This window comes from Podarcis erhardii, assembly GCF_964252035.2.
Source record: "Podarcis erhardii genome assembly, chromosome: 5".
Classification (NCBI taxonomy): domain Eukaryota; kingdom Metazoa; phylum Chordata; class Lepidosauria; order Squamata; family Lacertidae; genus Podarcis; species Podarcis erhardii.
The window spans coordinates 19,406,769-19,428,008 of NC_138509.1; the positions used below are offsets into that span (position 1 = coordinate 19,406,769).

At 42.6% G+C, this 21,240-nt stretch overlaps 1 protein-coding gene and 1 long non-coding RNA gene across 21 annotated transcripts in view; one reads left to right on the forward strand and one right to left on the reverse strand.

Moving 5' to 3' along the window:
* The window catches only part of ZMIZ1 (zinc finger MIZ-type containing 1), a 365,870-nt gene extending 349,692 nt beyond the window's left edge, over positions 1 to 16,178 (forward strand). For 13 of the 14 annotated variants that reach the window (XM_081864249.1, XM_081864243.1, XM_081864252.1 and 10 more), the window contains 8 exons: positions 389 to 494; positions 668 to 828; positions 1,193 to 1,260; positions 2,235 to 2,303; positions 2,829 to 3,076; positions 5,550 to 5,716; positions 10,716 to 10,964; positions 13,180 to 16,178. In XM_081864249.1, the coding sequence (XP_081720375.1) occupies positions 389 to 494; positions 668 to 828; positions 1,193 to 1,260; positions 2,235 to 2,303; positions 2,829 to 3,076; positions 5,550 to 5,716; positions 10,716 to 10,964; positions 13,180 to 13,287 (1,176 nt within the window). In that variant the 3' untranslated portion in view covers positions 13,288 to 16,178. The remainder of the gene's footprint in view (positions 1 to 388; positions 495 to 667; positions 829 to 1,192; positions 1,261 to 2,234; positions 2,304 to 2,828; positions 3,077 to 5,549; positions 5,717 to 10,715; positions 10,965 to 13,179) is intronic. The other variant, XM_081864244.1, reaches the window with a different exon arrangement.
* The window catches only part of LOC309343156, a 45,529-nt gene that overhangs the window by 13,880 nt on the left and 10,409 nt on the right, over positions 1 to 21,240 (reverse strand). For 2 of the 7 annotated variants that reach the window (XR_014157120.1, XR_014157121.1), the window contains exons 2-7: positions 20,290 to 20,357; positions 11,887 to 11,923; positions 10,777 to 11,016; positions 10,196 to 10,283; positions 8,919 to 9,013; positions 3,083 to 3,329 (exon numbers count right to left, since the gene is read on the reverse strand). This is a non-coding gene — a long non-coding RNA (uncharacterized lncRNA). Of the gene's footprint in view, positions 1 to 3,082; positions 3,330 to 5,593; positions 5,715 to 8,918; positions 9,014 to 10,195; positions 10,284 to 10,776; positions 11,017 to 11,886; positions 11,924 to 16,181; positions 16,277 to 20,289; positions 20,358 to 21,240 lie in introns of those variants that run through there. The other 5 variants (XR_014157119.1, XR_014157123.1, XR_014157124.1 and 2 more) reach the window with 5 other exon arrangements.

Here is a 21,240-nt window from a genome sequence, read left to right on the forward strand (position 1 = left end):
AAAAAGAAATGTGCTGTTGCTTTTAGTGTGGTGCAGTGTTTCATCAGATCCCTAGTAGGAAACCCTTGGCCCTTCAGATGTTGCTAAAGTGCACTCTCATCATCCCTGGTCAATGGCCACATTTACTGGGGCTGGTGGGAGGTGGTGTTGGCGTCCATCTGTCTCAAGAGACAGTGGAATGCATCTCTTGGGGTGAATTTGAACTACTGGGCTTTCCCTAATGATCTTAATGGGTGGAAGGATTCCTAAAGGTAGGAGCTGTGTCTTTCTGTGTAGCTGCCTCTCCATCATGCAATATAATACCCAAAGCCAGGATCTCTGATTTGTGTAATGGCAGATGTACCCCACACAGATGAATTAATATTGACTCTTTGCTTTCCCCCCACAGTCACATTTGTTCGTATTGCAGTTAGTACACCGGCCATCAGTGCGCTCTGTACTTCAGGGCTTACTAAAGAAACGCCTCCTTCCAGCTGAGCACTGTATCACTAAAAGTGAGTAGAGTGATATCTTCTCTGCTTATGCTCATAGAATGAGCTAAATGTAGGGCTGAAACTCCATTCTGTCTCGGGAATTTTATACGGAGCACAGAATTCATGCAGCAATGTTAAGATGGTGCCCCATATTTATTGTATTCTCACCCCCTTGTGCCATCTTTCTTGAACAGTCAAGAGGAATTTTAGCAGCGTGGCAGCCTCCTCTGGCAATGCAACTCTTAACGGTGAGGACGGAGTGGAGCAGACAGCTATCAAAGTGTCCCTGAAGTGTCCGATCACATTCCGGCGGATCCAGCTTCCGGCAAGAGGCCATGACTGCAAACATGTACAGGTGAATGCCTTCTTCTGTCCTGTTGATACAGGCCTGCACATCTTGCGACAGCTGAATGTGCATTGTGGCCTGCCAAGCACTCGACAGCATGCAGCAAACCCCAGCAAAATCTGGAGAACCATTAAGCTCCTAATGGAGCACCATACATGGGTGGCGTGGGCTTCTCTTTCCTGGTCGATCACAAATTCAAAGTAATCCTCAGAACAGTATAAATTTAGCATGAACATGAATTCCAATGAGTCCTCTTTGTTTACCCCTTAGTGCGTTTGTTATTAATTCCCAAGGAACTTGAAATTTATTATTAGTAGTAATCAATTTGAAAGTAGAGTTGTGTAGCTAATATCACTGACTTCTTGTTTTACAGTGCTTTGATCTGGAATCCTACTTGCAGCTGAACTGTGAACGAGGGACGTGGAGATGTCCTGTATGCAAGTAAGTGTAGCTATTCAATATAAGTTGCAGTGAGAATTTTTTAAAAAAACTTTTTTTTTTGCAACCACTGAGATTATATGTTTTAAGAGGAGGAAGAATATGAGATGATTGAATAAGATGCATGAAAATGTAGAGAATAATAGGAGAGGCCATTTTAAAAATTCAGTATTTTTAATATGTATTCTCTTTTTTATGAGAGGTGACCCATTTGACATTTGAAGAGCAAATAGTTTGGAATGCATAAAGGCTTTTCCTTGGAAATCCTTGTGTGGGGGGAATGGCTTGAAATTATTGAGGACGCAAAATGTACAGTAGTGTTTAAAAGAAAACCAACCACTACTACACAAATTCTGCATCTTTGCTCTAACTGGAAAAGAAAATGTAGGGTAGGGTTGAAAGTGTTTTAGGGCACTGTTTCAGCTCATACCATGAGATCAAAGAGCCCTGGCCAATGCCTGTGTGAACTGTGTGCCATTACATATTCTGCAGAACCCTTTATGATGTACAAGGGTTCCATAGCAGCATGCTGATATGGGAAAGGTTCTCTGAAGATGTTTTCAGTCTCTGTCTTAACCTAAGACTGTCCCTTTCTGCAAAATCTGAAGCTGTGATTTGATGGTTTTCTACAAATCCAACATGAATTAGTAAGGTCCGCTACCAGGAACATTCAGTCTCCTTCTGCTTTGATTGGGAAAAGACCCCACCTGTCTCAGACACCAATCCCTCCTTAGAATTTCACAAGTGCACACACTCTACAGACCTCAAGTGATGTTGTTTGAGAATTACTGATTAAACCCCTTCATAGTCCACACCAAAATGAACTCCACGTAAATACAATCTAAATTCAGATTATGAACATTAGAAAAAAATATTACTTGTAAGCTCTTCAGGGCAGAGGACGGACTTTTAGAAATGTCATGAACATGTGTGTGCCCATGTTTGTAAATAAATAAATGTGTCATCTTCTCTTCCAGTAAAACAGCTCTGCTGGAGGGCCTGGAGGTTGACCAGTATATGTGGGGCATTTTGAACGCTATACAAAAGTAAGTGCAACTTTACCATTGGGAAATGTGCAATCCCTTTGTTTTTGATGCTGTTCTACTCTGGAGAGATACAACAAACTGAAATAATAAATAGGCATTGGCCACTTCAAATCCAAAGCAGGTCTACCGTGGGTTATACTTGTGGCACACCTGCTGCCTGCTTGGCCCAGTAAAGCGACTTTGTATTAACCTGCTGTTAACAACCTCACCCCATCAATGACAGTCCTATTAAGTGGCCAACGAGAGAAGTGGCGTGCAGATGAAAGTATGTTTGTTTCGAGAAAAGCGTAGCTAATTTTGCAAGGTTATACAAAGGAGCTTATGCTGCTGTGGCTTTGTCTGAGTAAACAGACATGCTTGTTGGTTCAGAACCATCCAAGCAGAGCTTTTCAGATAATGGGTTTGTGGACCTAATTTAAGAATGGCAACTTCTACTGTGTGTGTGTGTGTGTGTGTGTGTGTGTGTGTGTGTGTGTACAGTATCAAGGAGACACAGTAGTGTGGAGCACCTCTTTTATTTTATAGCTCAGAGTTTGAGGAAGTCACAATTGACCCAACGTGCAGCTGGAGGCCTGTCCCAATCAAGTCTGACATTCACATCAAAGATGATCCAGACGGCATGCCTTCCAAGAGGTTTAAAACCATGAGTCCCAGCCAGATGATCATGCCTAATGTGATGGAGATGATTGCAGCTTTGGGTCCAGGCCCATCACCTTACCCCTCAATCCCACCTCCACCCGGCGGCAACAATTCCAATGAATACAGTAACCAAGGTGGGTTTAAACGTTTTGAGTATGCGTGTTTGCATCCATCAAACAGTATCTGCCACTAACCATCTACTGCCCACCTCAGAAGCAGTTGTGAGTGTATCTTCCACTTCCAGGCAGTTGATTTGAAACAGGGTGGTGAAGCATCCTATTGGCAGAACAGTAGGCAGTCCTTAAATTGAGTGGCAGGGATCACAGGTGTTCTGTTTATGGTTTGGAAGGGAGATTACACAGTGAAGAGAAAAATGGCTTAATATTGCTGTGGGGAGAGGGGAGATAGCTATTTGAGAACTTCCATGTGTCACAAAAGAAGTAAGCATTTTTTAAAGGATTCTACAATGGTGCAGGCATGCAGAGAAGTGCAGAAGATGCTTATCTGCTGGTTTATGAAGCACATACATACTAACCTGGTGCCCTTCAGGTGTTTCGAACTACAGCGCTCATCGTTCCTGACCATTGGTCATGCTGGTTGGGGCTGATCGGTGCTGTAGCCCCAAACGCCAGGAGAGCACCAGGTTGGTGACAGTTGATGTATATGCAGCAAAATAGATGGTATGAAATGGGAGCGTGTTTTTGTTTACCGTATTTTTCGCTCTATAAGACACACCAGACCACAAGACGCACCTAGTTTTTGGAGGAGGGAAACAAGGAAAAAAATATTCTGAATCTCAGAAGCCAGAACAGCAAGAGGGATCGCTGCGCAGTGAAAGCAGCAATCCCTCTTGCTGTTCTGGCTTCTGGGATAGCTGCACAGCCTGCATTTGCTCCATAAGACGCACACACATTTCCCCTTACTTTTTAGGAGGGAAAAAGTGAGTCTTATAGAGCAAAAAATACAGTATTTTTCTTCCTTTTTTGTTGTCTGATTGTTCTAGATGATTTATGGAAATGTGTGCCTTTACAATTCCAGTAATGATTTTTTGCATATTTAGTAAAAATCAATACAAATACTTTTTTTCAAAAAAGCTTAGTGACAGGGTTTAAGCAAAATTGCCAACCTTCCTTTCTACCTGCTGATCTTTGGTCCCCATGGAGAAGCATCATGGAGCAAGGTTTTAATCAACAAGTTTCACACGGGTGATTTAGACTTAATTATTAACCTTCCGATTTCGGCATACTGCGTTACAACTTGTAGAAAATGTGATGTGTACATAAGAGACATGTGACAAGAGCTTCCTGCTCTTAAATCAGTGCTGCGAAAGGTAGGGGGTGGGGGCTGCTAAGCTCTGCAAGACATGCAACCTGATCATATGTATATTTCTTAGAAGCCAATCCCACTGCGTTCAGAGTGGGGTGCACCCCCGAGTCAGCATGCAAGGGATGGCAGCCTTAGCCGGTTTGCAGATTAGCAAAGTGAGAATTAGTGAGGCTCTGCTGTATTTACATGACAGATCAAAGCCTCCGCTTCCCCAAGAAATAGTCTTACACAGCTAATGACTTCTGTTCCTCTGAGATTAAATTTCTCCTCAAATTGAGCTTGTGCCGGAAAGCAAATGATGCAGATGCTTCAAGTCCCATCAAATTCTGTTTTGGCTTGACTGTTGTAAAAGCTGCTGCTCTTCAGTTGACAAAACTGTATCCCCTCTGGGCAAGCTGCAAAGCTGCCCTATTATTTCAAAGCTCAACATGATCCTGTTCAGTGGCTTATGTGAAATAACTTAGCAGTTTTAGTTCTGTTCCTAGTTCACAGCATTTGAACCACAAGGGCTGCCATTGCAGTTAAGAGATTTAACTGAGATGCTCAAGGAGTAATGAAATAAAAAAAAAAGACCCAGACCTTTAGCATAGGTTTGAGGGACAGTTGGCCAGGTCAGGAGTAGTAACAAGAGGAGAGGGGATAAAGACACTGCTGAATATACCTCACTGTGTGTTAAATGTGGCGTTTATGTTTTTGTCTGCATCTCTTTCTCCATCCCATTTTTCCTTATATTTTCATTTTTATTAGATTAGTGGCTTTGAAACTTTTTTTTTTAAACTGACACATGCTGGTTCCACTTTTTGAACACAATGTACAGTGGTACCTCAGGTTACATACGCTTCAGGTTACAGACTCCACTAACCCAGAAATAGTTAAGAACTGCTTCAGGATGAGAACAGAAATCGTGCTCCAGCAACGCGGGGGCAGCAGGAAGCCCCATTAGCTAAAGTGGTGCTTCAGGTTAAGAACAGTTTCAGGTTAAGAACGGACCTCCGGAACGAATTAAGTACTTAAAATGAGGTACCACTGTATTCCATAGAAATCATTGTTAGGCGAGCAGTCACATTACAAGTCAACGGTTTATTTATTATATATTTTCCTTATATAATGTGTGTGTGTCAGAATACATATTAGACTATGAAGAGGCAGTAATGTTGTTACCTCCTATATAAAGAGCTCTTATCTCTTATTTTTGTACAACGATCACATTGTGTGTTTGGGTAAAGGTGTGTATTTGAAGTACTCTTTTAAAGTAACTCTCCCTCTCTTTCTGCTGTCTAGGTAACAGTTACCAAGGTCACAGCAATTTTGATTTTCCACACGGGAATCCTGGTGGAACTTCTATGAATGACTTCATGCATGGGCCTCCTCAGTTGTCACACCCTCCAGACATGCCCAGTAACATGGCAGCTCTTGACAAACCTCTAAGTCACCCCATGCAGGACCCTGTAAGTAATATAATTTCTCAGTTTCTTCTTTGTGAAATAATGAATTATTTTTAAAAAATTATGCCCAGCCTAGTCTTCAAAGTAGCTGACAGCTATTAAAAGCAAAACTACTACACTAGCATAAAGAACAATGGCATAATTTTAAAACATGAAATGATAAATCAGTCAGTAATAAATTAACCAATCACGGATTTCTGAAGAAACCTTGTTTTGAGAATCACCTGCACTTTAACTACATCTGCCAGTAACAAGCATTTTAAATGTTTACTGTAATGTCAAGATACAAGGTAATATAAAAATAAGCTGTTTTCGCTTAAGCATCTGTTCTACATAAATATCAGGCCTTCCTAAATTTTGGGATTGGGAGTCACACAAAGGAGCCCTACACTGCCTAGAACAGGAGTGGGCAGTAGGCCTGGGTGACAGGTCGCCCAGGACCAGTATGAGGGGCAGACCACGATGACGGTTTCACTCAGCTGTATATCGCTGGTGAAACCGCCACCGAGTCCCTCTGCCTCCAGCACCCGGCTGAGGGAGAAACAAGCTGCCGGCGCTGGAGGCAGAGAGACTCAAGCGGCAGTAGTTTCCTCAGTGATATACCGCTGAGTGAAACCGTCACCATGGTCTGCCCCTCATAACAGCAGAGATTGAAACAAGCTGGCTGGCTGAGGTGCCAATATAGCTTGTTCCTCCCTCCACTGTGCGCTGCTGCCCTTGCCTCAGCCAAGCAGTTTTACTGAGTCCCCAACCTGCTGGTGGCTTGTAGAAGCCGCCGCTGCCGGGCTCCATTAAAGTGCTCCCGCTTCCCAGCTGAGAGATCTCCAACCCAGTTCCTGCTTGCCCAGGAGCTGGATCAGGGCTGCTCAGCTAGGGAGGTGCAGGCTCCACCACACTCTTCTACTGAGGGATGCCCGGCTGTGCTCCCCTCAACAGGGAGGTTTAAAGGAGCACTGCCTGAAGGAAGCCAGGCAGAGCAGGGCTCTGATGCGGAGGTGAGCCTCCTCTAAACTTCCCTGTTGAGGGAAGTGCAGTTTCCAGGTCGGGATCCCTCAGCTGGGAAGCCAGGGCTTTCCGCCCCCCAGCTGAGCAGCAGGCAGGGGGCAGCTGCATTGTCCCCAGCCCCGCAAGACGCTCCTCAGTTCCCACCGTGAGAGCTAAGGCAGTTTCTCTCAGCGCCTCACCAGCTGGGGCCAATGCACCTTGTTTCCACATCGCCCAGCCCTAGTGGGTAGATAGTTGCCCTACTGGTAAATCTGTGGGTGATCTGCACCAGGGCTGGGCAATGTCACGTTTTCAACATCACAATATTGAAACGGAGGGAGAAACAAGCTGCATTGGCCAGGAGCTGAGGCCAGTACAGCTTGCTCCTGGCACTGGGGATGGAGGGAGTCAGCCAGGTGGCTGCAGCCAAGTGCACACCTGTCAGGCTCTGTTTGCAAGGCTGCCTCCCTCACAGCATCAGCACCGCTCCTCAAGGCACAGGGTGCAAGCCACTCTATCTGCGCCTTGTGGAGCAGGGCTAGCAAGTGCTGGGCCCAGCAGCCTCTGCACTGCCTGGCTGCCTTCCCCCAGGAGGAAAGACCTAGCCCACCCTCCCTGGCGAGGCAAGCGCAGACCTGCTGCCTTGGCACAGAGGTCTAAGGGAGCGCCCCCCTCCATCTCCAGCTTGCACAAGCTGGAGGCTCCGTTAGGCTTCTTCAGCTGGGGGACACGAAGCAACCCGTTACCCAGCTGAGGGAGCTCCATCTTTTTCCTGCTCATCTGCGAGCAGGAAAAGGATGGGGCTCCCTCAGTTGGTGAGCAGGAGCACTTTAATGGAGCCCCCACCCCTTGTGCAAGCCAGGGGTGGGTCAGGATCTCCGTCAAACTGCTTGGCTGAAGGAAGGGCAGTGGCACACTCCTCAGCCAAGCTGTATCACACCTCACCGATGCAGCTTGCTTCTCCCTCTGTGCCGGCATGAGGGCAGACTGTGATGGCAGCTTCACTCAGCGGTATATCTTTGGGGAAACCGCCACCGCTCCTGAGTCCCTCTGCTACCAGCACCCAGCACGCCAAGGGAGAGGGACTCGGGAGCAGCGGCAGTTTCAGCCGCCATCACGATCTGCCCTCAAACCAGTCCTGAGCGATACATCACCCAGGCCTAATCTGCTCTGGATCAGCAAGAATGTCTCACTCCCAAACATTCAACAAGAACAAGCCCATTTCTTCTACTTGTATCAGGCTAATAAAATGAAGAAAGCTATCCTTTCTGTTAATTTCCTGAAAACAAAACCTTAGATTCAGAAAGATCTCAGAGGCATCCTGTTTAATTCAGACTATGTCTTTTACACCTGGCTGTTATCGTTATATCTTGGGGGTCTAGTAGGAAAAAAAATATGAAGTGCTACTACTCTGCCCTTCCAAAAATGTTCTTTACCCAGTGTTTTTATTTATTTATTTATTTTAAAAAAACTTCCCAGCCTATTAGCATCTGTACTGGTGGATTAGTAAAGGAAATGTCTTATCTTCCTGCTTCTGCAAGGGCAGATACCCGATTCCTCAGTTTCCAGCCTTGGCTGGGAAGGAAAGGATCTAAATAGCAGGCCATTTTGGAGTGTACTGTAATATGGGGTATTGGCCCATGTGTGCCTTCTCAAATGATAGCATATACTTTTTGTATTCTTCCCTCTCTCTGTACTGATGTGAGGTCCCACTGCTATCACCCTTCTCTTTTGACTTCCTCAGGTGTGAGAGGCAGAGGGAGGCATGAAGGAAAAGCTATAGGTCCGTTGAACTCCCCCTCCAAGTATAGAGGGAAGGCCAATTTATGAGCCTGCTCCTTTGGCACAACCACATAAGGAAATCAAAAGGGCAGGTGATTGCAGAAGGGAGCATGGAAACTGTCTACTTAACTTTTCCATCTCTCACAGCCTCTCCCCCTCAACTTCCTGCTTTACATATTGATGGAGAGGGAAAAGAGGGAGATTAAAACGAAAACAAAACAGCAGGTCATTTGTAGGGAAGGCATGATCCCCTGCATCTTCCCACCCATGCAGTTGTGGCCCTTTGACAGGATTAGTTGCAAACCAGGGGACTATATACCCCAAACAAAACTGGCAAATTAAATGTTGCTGTCTTAGAGGTGTCTGCATGTGCAATGGGGCTATTTGCCTCTGTGCTCTTTTAAATCCCTTTGGAAAGTAGAGCAAAAAATTGGCTCACCAGGAGCTGGCTTCTTGGAATATGGAGAAGCATAAGCACTCACTGCCTTCTCTCACACCTGATGGCATGGAAGTCTTCACTTTTGCAGCATTCTCCTGTAAGGAAGAAAAGAACAGGTGCTAAACTGGCCAATGTATTTGTATGTATCTTCCCCCTGTATTTGTATGCGGCTAATACACTCATACGGTTATGTTTTTGATAAAAATAAATAATTTGGTGAAGCACTGAGTTTCAGCATTATATAAGCCTACTTCCTCCCTGCTACTTCAGTTTGTTTCCTAGTATCACTTTTTTATCACCAAGCATGGTATATCAGAGCACATGGGTGCTGCTCTAAGGATGCAGATCTCAGTTTTAGCATCGTACTTCCAACACTTTTCAACTGATTGATTTGTTGGAAGAAGCAAGTAGTCCATCTTAGCACCTAGTCTTTGAAAGTGGTTGGGTCCCTTAAATGGGCAAGGGACCCAACCCACCAGTGATATCTCTTTGATAGACAACTGAATAACTTCTTCCCAGAAGGAATTAGAAGTTTAACCTCTGCTGGCACATCCAAGATAACTCAAAATAGGTGCAGTATAGACTGCAGTGATCAGTTACTTAAAATGTAAGAATGCCTACTTCAGTGTTCTGATAGTTTTAAAATGACTTTATTGTAATCAAATTTAACTAATTGCATACTCTAGAAGTGTCTTTTCTATTAATACGTCTACTGTGTTCTAGAATTCTTGCACTTCCTGTTCATTTGCATTGTGTTTTTGTGCTCATGCTATCTTTTTGCATCTTTATGTCAGCTGAATGTAGGGGACATCCTTTAAAACTATTCATGCACTTATTTTTCTCCATGGTGCTAAAGTCAGTTTGCAAGGCATGCTCTGGCATTAAAAGGAGGCCTGGACAAGAGGAGGAAACAAACACATGTTTCACTAGATACAGACAGTTACAGATAGGTAGCCGTGTTGGTCTGCCATAGTCAAAACAAAACAAATTCCTTCCAGTAGCACCTTAAAGACCAACTAAGTCAGTTCTTGGTATGAGCTTTCGTGTGCATGCACACTTCTTCAGATACACTTCAGATACAGTATCTGAAGAAGTGTGCATGCACACGAAAGCTCATACCAAGAACTGACTTAGTTGGTCTTTAAGGTGCTACTGGAAGGAATTTGTTTTGTTTAGATACAGACATGCATGCTCATCAATCTCTGTGTGTGGCCCAGTAGCAATATCTGGAAGGTATTTTTATGAGTACATGAAATGCCATGTTTCAGTTTCTGTACCTTAATTGGCTTAAGGTGAATTTGCTGTGGAAACATCTGTCAAGAGCTGCTTCTTTGATGGGGATGCCTTTTTGCCCAGAATATGTGACTAAATGAAAACCACAGCAGAACTGATTAAGTTAGCCCACTCAAAAGAAATGTGCAGAAAGCCATTCTCCTCCCAGATGATTAAGATCTGTGTTATGAAAGTTAATGTATACTTCCATCTTTTCCACCATCCTAACAATTTCAGGGCACGATCTGGATAAAGAGAATTTTGGTCCCCTACCAAGCCACCTTTTATCCCATGCATTTATTTATTTTTACTGACACCTCCTAAATTCTGAGGGCTCATGATCCTGCACATTATTTTCCCCCTGGCGGCAAACGCCTGTCCAAGCCTAGCATTTTGCAATATGAGTTTTGCATTAATGATAAAGTAATTTAGAGTGACAAAGATTTTATTTCCTCCCCCTGCCATTTCTGAGCCTTGTACCATGTAGCCTCACTTTTCCTTTCCTGCTTCTTTCCTCCTCCGCAGATCCCTCATCCCGGCAGCACTGATCAGTCCCATAGTTCCATGCAGCAAGGTTTGCACGTACCTCATCCCAGCAGCCAGTCAGGGCAGCCATTACATCACAGCGGTCCTCCTACCCAGCCGTCCCGGCAGCCGCCACAGGCCGCTCCTAGCAACCATCCACACAATGACCTGGCCTTTAACCCCTCCTCAGCCTTAGAAGGTCAGGCTGGTGGGCAGGGGACATCTGATATGCCGGAGCCTTCGCTGGATGTAAGTTTGTGTCATTCTGTCATCTGCTTGCTTTAGAATGTGCCTTGAGTTTCTGCAGGAATAAAATAAAAAAATAAAAAGAAGGGAACAGCTTTCATAGCACATGCCCTCATTTTATGCATTGTTTCTTGCATTTCTTCACTACAGCTGACAACTCAAAATCCATGTCACGCAAGTGGTGTCTTTCCCTTGACAAGGGTGGGTAGGCAGGGGCCGGATTTGGGGCAAACAAGCTTTCTGTGTGAGAAATAGGCCACAAAACATTTTAGTTATTATTGATGTTTATATTGAATACCACCCCGAGCAATCAGCTACTTACTTTATTTATTTAAAACACTTTAATAAATAATTATTTATTTAGACTTAAATGTCATCAGGCTTGATTTTCAAAAAGAATGGAATAGTTCTATAATTTATTGGGCCAACCAGCTGTTAAAAAGCTGAAGGTCTGAGTGGTAGAGAGATTTTTCTTCCGACAGACATAGAATGTTGAAATCTGTGGCTGAGTCTGGGAGCAGAGTTGTATAAGTTTCCATTTTTAAATGTGTTTTGTTTCTGAATGGGAACATCTGAATGATTCTCCCTTCTTGACTAGTGTTTTAAGATGGTAAGGCTTGTTACCAGGTTGTGCTGTAGTTTGGCACCTAGCGATAGAAACCATGCATTTCCCTCCTAGGAGATGCCATTTAGTCCACAAGAAAACCATACATTCTATTGCTATTTAAGACACATTAAGCTGTAGGCAACAAAGGAACAGGTTTTGCAAAAAGGACATCTTAGAAAAGAGAAGAAAAGCAGCCATGTGTGCAAAAGACTTTGTAGAAAAGTGCTCCAGAATGTGTGCCAGGGTGGGGTGGGGAATTCTCATCCATACAAAGGTTTCATTACAGTCAAAAACCCACACAGTTTCATATCAACTTACATTCTACTTGTCCAAGGATATTGGTCACTTGGGTGCCCTGAAAACAAATGAGATTGTTGGTGAAAGCTATGACAACTATACAGCTACCGTCTCTGTGGCCTTGGCCAAAGAGAACACTATGAATTATAATTGCAAGCCTTTTTGAATTGCTGTCAAGCCAGAGTTGAAATATTTTCATTCATCAGGTATCTGACTTACATCTGTTCATGTATTTCAGGAATGCTGTAAGGTACAGTACAGATGATTCAAAGGGAACACATTATATTGGCTAAACTGGACATAGTCACACCAAGCAGCATTGATTCACTTTTAACTATATTAACTAGTTGGCGAGTGATTGTGGAATTTAACCTTTTCAGAAATAGAACCCACAAAGGGTAAACAAACTATTTCTGAATTTCCAACAATAGGATTGTTTGTGAGATCATAGCATATTAATCCGTACACTACATGGTATTTACACTTTCTCCTAGGAAGTATCATAGCTGAAACTAAAATGCAGAATATTTGTGTGTGACTTTTAAAGAAGCCCCTACAGACCATCTTATATACATGCTAACCTTTTCAGGTGGTGATAGCTCATAGATGCCATTTACAGAATGTGCTGCATTATCTGTATGCCATATTTATTTATTTGCAGTATTTTTAACCCGTTTTTCACCTGTAAAGGCTCTCAGAGTGGCTGACAAAGATACGCTGACCACAGTGGAAAACTGCCCATAATATTGTGAGGCTGCTGTACCACCTCATCTTGGCTTGAGTACTACCTTGGCACAAAATAACTTACAAAGCATGTCAGAGTGTCCTACAGTTAAAACAAATGGGCAGAAGCCCTGTGTATTATTGAACTGCACCTTTTCAGGTGGGAGTGAATATTTGAATGCTCTGCCACATGAAAAGCTCCCCTGTGCATACAAAGCAACATGCTAGGGAGAGAGATTTGAGCTAGATTCCCCGCACCACGTGCAATTTTTTTGTAGGTGTAGAGAATTTTTTATATGGTAGGGAGGGGGCCACTCAGAAAAGTGTTTCTTGGCACAGGAGCCCATATAATGCTTCAGTTCCATAGAGGATCGCAGTGCCAACAGACATGTAGCACTGGAGTGGAAATTCTTCCTGTAATTGGGCTGACTATCATATATAAAGGACTCTTTTCTCTACCCATCAAGAAAATTTACAGACACATTTTGAGAGCTTTTTCTGCCAGCAAATGTGGAGCGAAAAACATGCCATTTGCCGGCTACTTCACGCCTGTGATGATGCTGCCTTCAAAATTTCCTCTTTCTTTTCCAGCTGCTTCCAGAACTCACGAATCCAGATGAGCTACTTTCATACTTGGATCCTCCTGACTTACCAAGCAATAGCAATGATGACCTTCTTTCTCTTTTTGAGAACAACTGAAGCCTTCTGTGTTTTGTCCCCAACACCTCACACTTGTTTGACAAGTCTGTAGCTTCACGGTGAGGAATCCCAAGCCACCCTTTTTTCACAAGGACAAACTCACAACTTAAGCAAATGGTGCACACTCCCTACTTAACTTCATCTCAGAACTGCTTGAGTCAAGCTTCATCAACTGCGGTGGGGAAAAGCAAGAGGACAATAAGGTGGTGACCTCACAGACTGCCACTCTTCTTCACAGATTGATTGTGCAGCTGTGGAAAACCTCACTTGTTAATTATGCAGAGAGATAAAAGAGTTTTGGGATATGCCTAGAGAGAAGCAGCCCAGTAGAAACCAGTCTCAGCAAGGGAAGAATGGCAACAGAACTATGCTAAGCGACCAGTTTCAGAAAGTCCTTCCAACTTGTGTTCTTCCATTAAGTTCTCTCTCCCTCCTGCCCTAATGCTGTATTGTCTGTTCCACTATGTTCCTTCCCTCCCTCTCCCAGTACACTTCTGTCGGACACAATAAGGACAAAACCTATTTGGCAGCACATTTAGACTAGCCAAACAAACTCAGAAACATAAAACAAATACCAAAAAGCACAAAAAAACCAATAAAGATGTCACAAGTAGGATAAAAATACAAAATGCAGCCAAGGGAGGCATCTGTTTCTTAAGACAGTGGTTTCTCCATTGTGGAAGAGTCCAGTGAATCTCCAGGGGATGGCAAGCGTGCTTTTCTAAATCGTAGCAATCTTTTTTATTTTACTATTCTTAGAGGAAGGGTAGTTACCTTGCTCCGGCACAGATACGTGGACACCTTGTTTTCTTCTGTCCTTCTCTTTCCCTTTCTGTTTTTCTTCTTCTTAAGGTATTTGGTTTCAGATTACTGCCTTTTGTGACAATAAAGCAGCCAGCTATTAAAAAGGGGCAGACCATATTCACATATGAAGTAGAAGAGGAAAACTGTAAATCATTGATCCATCACCAAGAGCTTTCGATTTTTGTAACCTGCGAAGTTAGATCACTGCTCAGTTCCTAACAGGAAAATGTGGCAGAAGTGTGGAGAAAAAGAGCTCTCCAAGATATTTGGGGGCAGGGAGAGAGATAGAGGGGGAAACTGTTCACAGTTGTTTAGAACTGAAGGAGACGTTTGCAATAAGAGTCACCTTATCTTTCCCCCTACCCTCCGATGGTTTGCTTTGCATTTTCCAAATTGTGTTATGTGGCTCTGCCTTTTTGTTTCTCTTTTTCAGTTTTATTGTATCGTTTAGCTGCCAGGACCTTTTCCCTCTTCTTTTCAAAAAATAGATTTTCAAGGATAATGGGCACGGGAACAGTAAGTTCCTTTGGTACCACCGTACAGCAGGCTCTCGTGCCACAATGCTTCCGTGGTATTTGTGCTTCTCATGTGGTTGCTTCCCTCCTGCATGAGCTTCCAGTCACTTCTGGGCCCATTTCTGCGTCCTCTCCGTCGTTCTCTCTTTATAAATTTTGTATAGTACCTGTGTGTTAAGACGTGCATGTGTGCCAACTTTGCCCTTGCGGGCCAACATTTCATCTTCTGCCTACTGTGTACAGAATATTGCTTTTTTGTGAATAATACACCTTGATTGCTTCGTCCCCTGTTCGGAATCCAATCCAATAGTCCCATCTTTGATTTCAGCAGTAGGCTTTCGATTTTGTGCCAGATGGAACCCTTGCGTGTTGGTTTCAGTGTGTAAACTCCACCCACCTTGCCCTCTGCGAATGGCATGACCTGTGCATTCCATTCTGAATTTGCTCTCCTCACCAAAGTCATGCTTGTAAATTCTTTGAGCATTTGTTCTTAGCATCTACCACCACTGCTGTATTTGCATCTTGTTATATATATATGCTAGTCGACAGCACCTTGCTGTAGATATTACAGGAAATGGCAGTTTTAGTTCTTATATTATTTTCCAGTTAGGAGTGTTGAATTTGTAAACATTTTATGTAGAGATGTTCCTACATTTACCTTTCCCCTCCCCACCCTTATTTTTGAGGTTTTTATTTTGTTCCTTTTTTCAAGAGAAGCGCTGTTCATTATGCAAGATCAATTATTTTAAGAATTGCTGTTGTAAATACCTTTTGTGAATATTTTAGTATTGTCTTTGATTATTATATTCAACATTTTCACGATCTGGATATACATGTGTTTTTAAAATACATAGTCAGGGGGAGCGGGTCTTTTTTCTTTTCTTTTCCTTTTTGTAAAGGTTTCTTGGACTAAGGGAGCATTGATTTTTCCTTCTGATAAATTAGCCCTATCAGTTTCTTCAACAAATATTCTACATCTGGCCAGTGTCCTCAGCAGCCCAGCAAAGAAATTGTTATGAGCTAGGAAGTGTGACTGTCCTAACCTGTATCACCCTAGACTTCTGCTTTGTAGGCAAAGAAGCTATTTCTAAGGTTCTCACTTACATCCCTCTGAAAAGGATGCTGGCCTATGCGTAGAAGAGGGGAAAGCAGTACAGAATATAGTTTCTTATCCTGTATATACATAGCAAAGGATCTTTATTATTGGACACCTGGTGCCACAACTATTATATGGTGGCACAACTGAGATGGGACACCACTGTGACACTGAAGTCTAGAGCTTCCTTCCATTAAAAATGCATTTTCTTTTTTCATTTTAGTAGCTTTCCCCCTGCACCATTTTGCTGCATCATTTACATAATCAATGAAATCATTTGTATGAGCAGCTAAGGCTAATAATTTGACACATTATTCTTAATTGTTTAAAAAGCCTCTCACACACAATCTATGAGCTCTAAACCGAATGCCACACCCTTGTCGTAGCCATGTATTGTGGCCCACCAGTAGTGCAATAAAGCTTCCGGTTCCACTGTTTATTGAAAAAGCAAAAAAAAAAAAATAGATAAGTAAAAATACCTCTGAATACCAGTTGCTGGAAATCACAAGTGAGGAGAGTGTTGCCGTCCTCATGTCCTGCTTGTGCGTTTCCTATAGGCACCTGATTGGCCACTGTGAAAGCAGAATGATGGACTATCAGTAGTCTTCAACCTTTTCAGACCCAGGACCTCAAACATGCATTTGGGGATCCATTTCTTAATCTTTTGCCATATATTTGCATGGTGATAGTGCTCCTGTTGTGACACACCTCAGATCAGGTGAGACCCACTAGTGAAAGACTAGTAGACTAGACGAACCTTGGCCCTGCTCCAGCAGAGTTATGTTCTTAGTCGAGGAACTGGTAGGCTACAATACGTGGTGGGTGGGTTGCATTCAGTTTGATGAATCACAAGTTGTGTAGGCCTATGTTAAGCCATATACTGTGCGTTTGCCTCTTCAGCTTCTAGCACTGAATTTTATTTTATTTTTTAGCATTGCTCCTCCACTGTTAGATATGCATCTATCAAAACTAGTTACTTGAAAATTGAGGGGGGGTGTTTCTGTGTAACTGGAAATGGAACCGCTTTAAAGTCAAAATTGTTTAGCTTTTGCTGATGGCAATCAAAATGCATCGTTATAAAAAGGTTCCTGTTGAGGAGGCATAAGGTGAGACTCACCTGAGACAAACATATTTGGTATAATAAGGCTTTCTATCATTTGATGAAATCTCTCTAGTAACAGTTAAATGCACATTTTGGCAGCTGTGGATTTCATGTACACTGATTAGGTCAGTAGAAAGAGACAGACTGACTAAGCACAAGGGCTACCTGAGCTGTGTTTGTGAATGGATGGAAGCAGATGCTGAGATCTAGCCATGTACTTGCGTAATAGTTTATCAAAGGGCATATTTATCAAAGAGGCAGCCTTTGTGAAGTCAACCCAGAATGCCCCCAGCTTTCTCTCTCACACGACCACATTAGCATCTTTATTAAATTACTGGGACTGTTTAAGGATAGTCAAAACAAAAAAAGGTTGTGGTTTTTTCTTATGTGCTCACTGCCATCATGTTATAATGTGGAGAAAACCTGTTAAATAAATAGCAACCCCATGCATGTCTTCTCAGAAACAAGGCCCACCAAGTTGGTATAGTGTTGTTTAAGACATCTACAATCCTATGCACACTTAACTGAGAAAAAACCCTGATGAATACTTCTGAGTAGACATACATATGATTGTTCTGTGAATTAGTTGTTTTTGTGTTGAAGGGCAAAATTATATCACCAAAGGTTTTTTTTTTTTTTAATCCTTGTTTCAGGGGCATTTGCTTTGGGGTTTTGTTTTTTTTAATTGTTTCCCTATAGACACCCACCTGGAAAAGAACCCACAGAGATTTATACTTCTACTGCCAAGACATTATTATTGTTGTTATTATTATTAATTATTATTAGAGGATTATGAAAACACACTAATGTCTGCAGTGGAGACTCCAGGGACATCTGTACATATGTAAATGGCAAATAGAGACATGTTAACAGAAATGCATTCATTTTCCTTGGAATGTGCATTGTTTTTATTTCGCAGGAAAAAAATAAAGCTTGAAGCTCCATCTTATGTGGAAAATGAATCCTGTTTGTTAGCGTTTGTGAAGTCTCCACATTTGTTTCACTTCTTGTAATATACTCTGGATCCTTTGTGAAAAGAATTTTGTTGCATTTTTTGTTTTTCCCTTCATGTAATAACTAGCTTAAATGTACTAGTCTTATCACCTGTGTATTTTTAGGGTGCTACAAAAATAATGAAGAAAATAAGGGGATTAAATAATAAAAAAGATTGTAACCAAATTCATACTTTGTACAATTTTTTGATATTGTGATCAGAGGAGAATTTTAAAAAGTACAATCGGAATTAACATGCAAAAATGGCCATTGTCTTTGTTTGTACATTGTATGTACAGTACAATGCAATCATTTCATACTTTAAAACTGGTCAGAAAAAAATAATTGTGATTTTTAGTCTTGAAAAACTGTATGTAGTTAGATGATGTGACAACCTAATATTTATCTAATAAATATGTATTCAAATGAAACCTGTATATTAGGTGTTCATGTGGTTATTTTGTATTTAAAAAAATCAGATTGACTATTGCTAGACATTTATATACTTTCTTGTAACACTGAAAGTACTCTCATTTTGCTCATGTTATTTTTTTTCTTAAATAAATTTGGAAAATGATGGATGGACTAGTGGGCAAATGTTTTGTAAATCTGAACTTCCTCCTACTTCTCTTTTTTTTTTTTAAAAAAGCATTGCAAGGTCTTGGAATTCATTATCTGGTATTTATAATACTGCTTGGTCCTAATGAAGATCATGTTCTATGCCTATTATGTACACAATTGTATATTTACTTGATGAATACCAAAGGAGGCTATGGGAAAGATTCATTGCACTACAGGAAGCAGGGCTGATGCCAGATTTCAAGGGGTCCTCAGCATGGTCTGGCCAATGGACCCCACCACTATCAATCCTCTTCTCTTGCCCCCACCTCCAGCTGCTGACAATCCTCTTCCCTGCGGCAGCAGCACTGTCAATTCTTTGCCCGCTCAACATGCTCAGTCCTCATTATACTATTTTGGAATTGTTGTTTTTCTAAGTACCCCCTAAACTGCCCCCACCCCAAGAGTTTGCGTAGTTCTTGCAAACCTTTCAGTTCTCTCAAGCATACGGATCCCTCCCTCTTCTCCATGGGTGGTACCATTTTGGTTAAATAAGAACTGGTAACTCAGATAAAAAGGTAAAGGACCCCTGACAATCCAGTCGCAGATGTCTCTGGGGTTGTGGCACTCAGCTCATTTTACAGGCTGAGGGAGCTGGAGTTTGTCCGCAGATAGTTTTTCCAGATCATGTGGCCAGCATGACTAAGCCGCTTCTGGAGCAACAGAACACCAACACCAGAGCAGCGCATGGAAACACCATTTACCTTCCCGCCGGAGTGGTACCTATTTATCTACTTGCACTTTGGGGGGGGGGGGGCTGCTTCCAAACTGCTAGGAAAGCAGGAACTGGGACCGAGCAACGGGAGCACACCCCATTGCAGGGATTCGAACCGCTGACCTTGTGATCGGCAAGCCCAAGAGGCTCAGTGGTTTAGACCACAGTGCCACCCACGTCCCTGGTAACTCAGATAACAGACTGCTATTAATATATGATACCATGCCAGGTGGACCTATATCAAGTCAGATCATTGACCCATCTAGTTCTGGATGTTTTCACTGGCAGTGGCTCTTCAGGGCTTCAGGTAAGACTCCTTCCCAGGGCTCCCTGGAGATGCCCTGGATTGAATCTAGGATCTTCTGCATGCAAACATGCACTCCCACTGAGCCACGGCCCTTCCCATAACAGCTAGCATCTGCTGGAGATGTGGTTCTGAACTGGGCATATTAATTCATGTGACCTAATTCTCTTCAGTACAAAATCTGGACAGAGGTATGCAGGAGGTTAATTACATATGATTTTGGAAGCTTCATTAACCTCACCACCATTATAGGGGGTATGTTTGGGATTCAAATTCTGGAGAAGTTGCCCTGTTGATATTTAAAATAGGTTTCTGCAAAAGACCTCCTTGGCATTCAAGCCTCACAGGACAATGAGGGGGAGAACCCCACCTGTTCCACCCATTTCACTGACTGCCACATGATGGGAAAGGGACTTGTGCAGCAGGAAGCTGCTGCCTCTACCTGTGTAAGATCTGGGTTCTGAATAAGTAGGGAGTCTACACAAGGACAGCAAGCACCCTACTACAGAGGTTTTCTTCCTGAAAATGTGATAGGCGGTGAAGCTGGCAACAGAGATAACAGCAAGCAGAATGAGGAGCAAGAGACCCCAGGCTTATAGCCATGTGAGGGAGAAGAAAGGCTGAAGATGGATTCACTTATATGCCACTTTTCCACAACTTGAGTTGTGCCCAAAGCTGCTTACAGCAAATAATCAAAATATCAAACTATGCAGCATTAGAGATACAAACAAACAAAAAGGACCATGAAAAGGACTAAACATAAGAAATGTATCTACTCTTAAACTAGACTGCTGGATTAAGAACATGCTTGCCCTCTCACTCTGAGAGAAAGTAAAAATGAAGCAGGACACTTACCTTTTATCCTGAGCAAGGCAGGAAGAGACATTTTGCAAAGAGAGGTGCGATGAGATATTTGTCAGTGCCTGGAATTAAACAAATGTTGACACAGTAAGTGCACGCTAACCACGCCACACTCAATAAATTACCCCTGGCCTTATTACCCTACCCGCTTCTTTGCCCCACTCCACAAATTGTTCCCTTTCCCCATTCCTTCCTTGAGTTCCTTTATCCCAGTTGTGATGGTTGTCTCGTGTGTCTCTGTGTTAAGGAACATTCATTTTTAAAGAAATTTAAAAAGTTGCTTACTTCAGTTTAGGTACTTCATTTTGGAATCTTTTGAGACTCTTTTGTGATTTACCTCAAGGATGTTGGCAGTAAGTTTGGTAATAGGAAGCCAAAGCTGGTTAGAGGGAGTTCCCAATGAGAAACTGGAAACCCACAAACGACTTTAGTTTCATTCTGGTAGTACTTACTGCCTAGAACTCACACAAGCAGTTATGGCTACCATCCCTATTATTTCAAGGGACTTTAAGTTAGTGCATCATACCTGCTTATTACTGGGCTGCAGTCTTAAGGAACGAAGTGCCAATGAACTCACTGGGACTTTATTTGAAGTAAACATCCTTAGGCCAGTGCTGCCTACATTTTAAATTCTCAAGTTGGTTTGTTCTAAAAGTTCCTATGCCTACAACCAGAGGACCAACAAAAGGATTCCAAAAGTATTTATTTTCATTTATTAGTCTATAGTTTCCTTTGTGCAACCTCATTCTTGGGTATATGAGACGATGATGCATAACCTGTGAATGCCTAAGGCAGCTTGCTAATTGGTTCAGTGAGCACTCTTGAATTACAAGTGCTAACCTACACACACCAGACAGTATCTGGAGAACAGGTTATGAGGTAACCAGGTAATCAGCACGTGCAGTCATGGTGTTACTGTATATCTGAAATACACTGCTTACTATT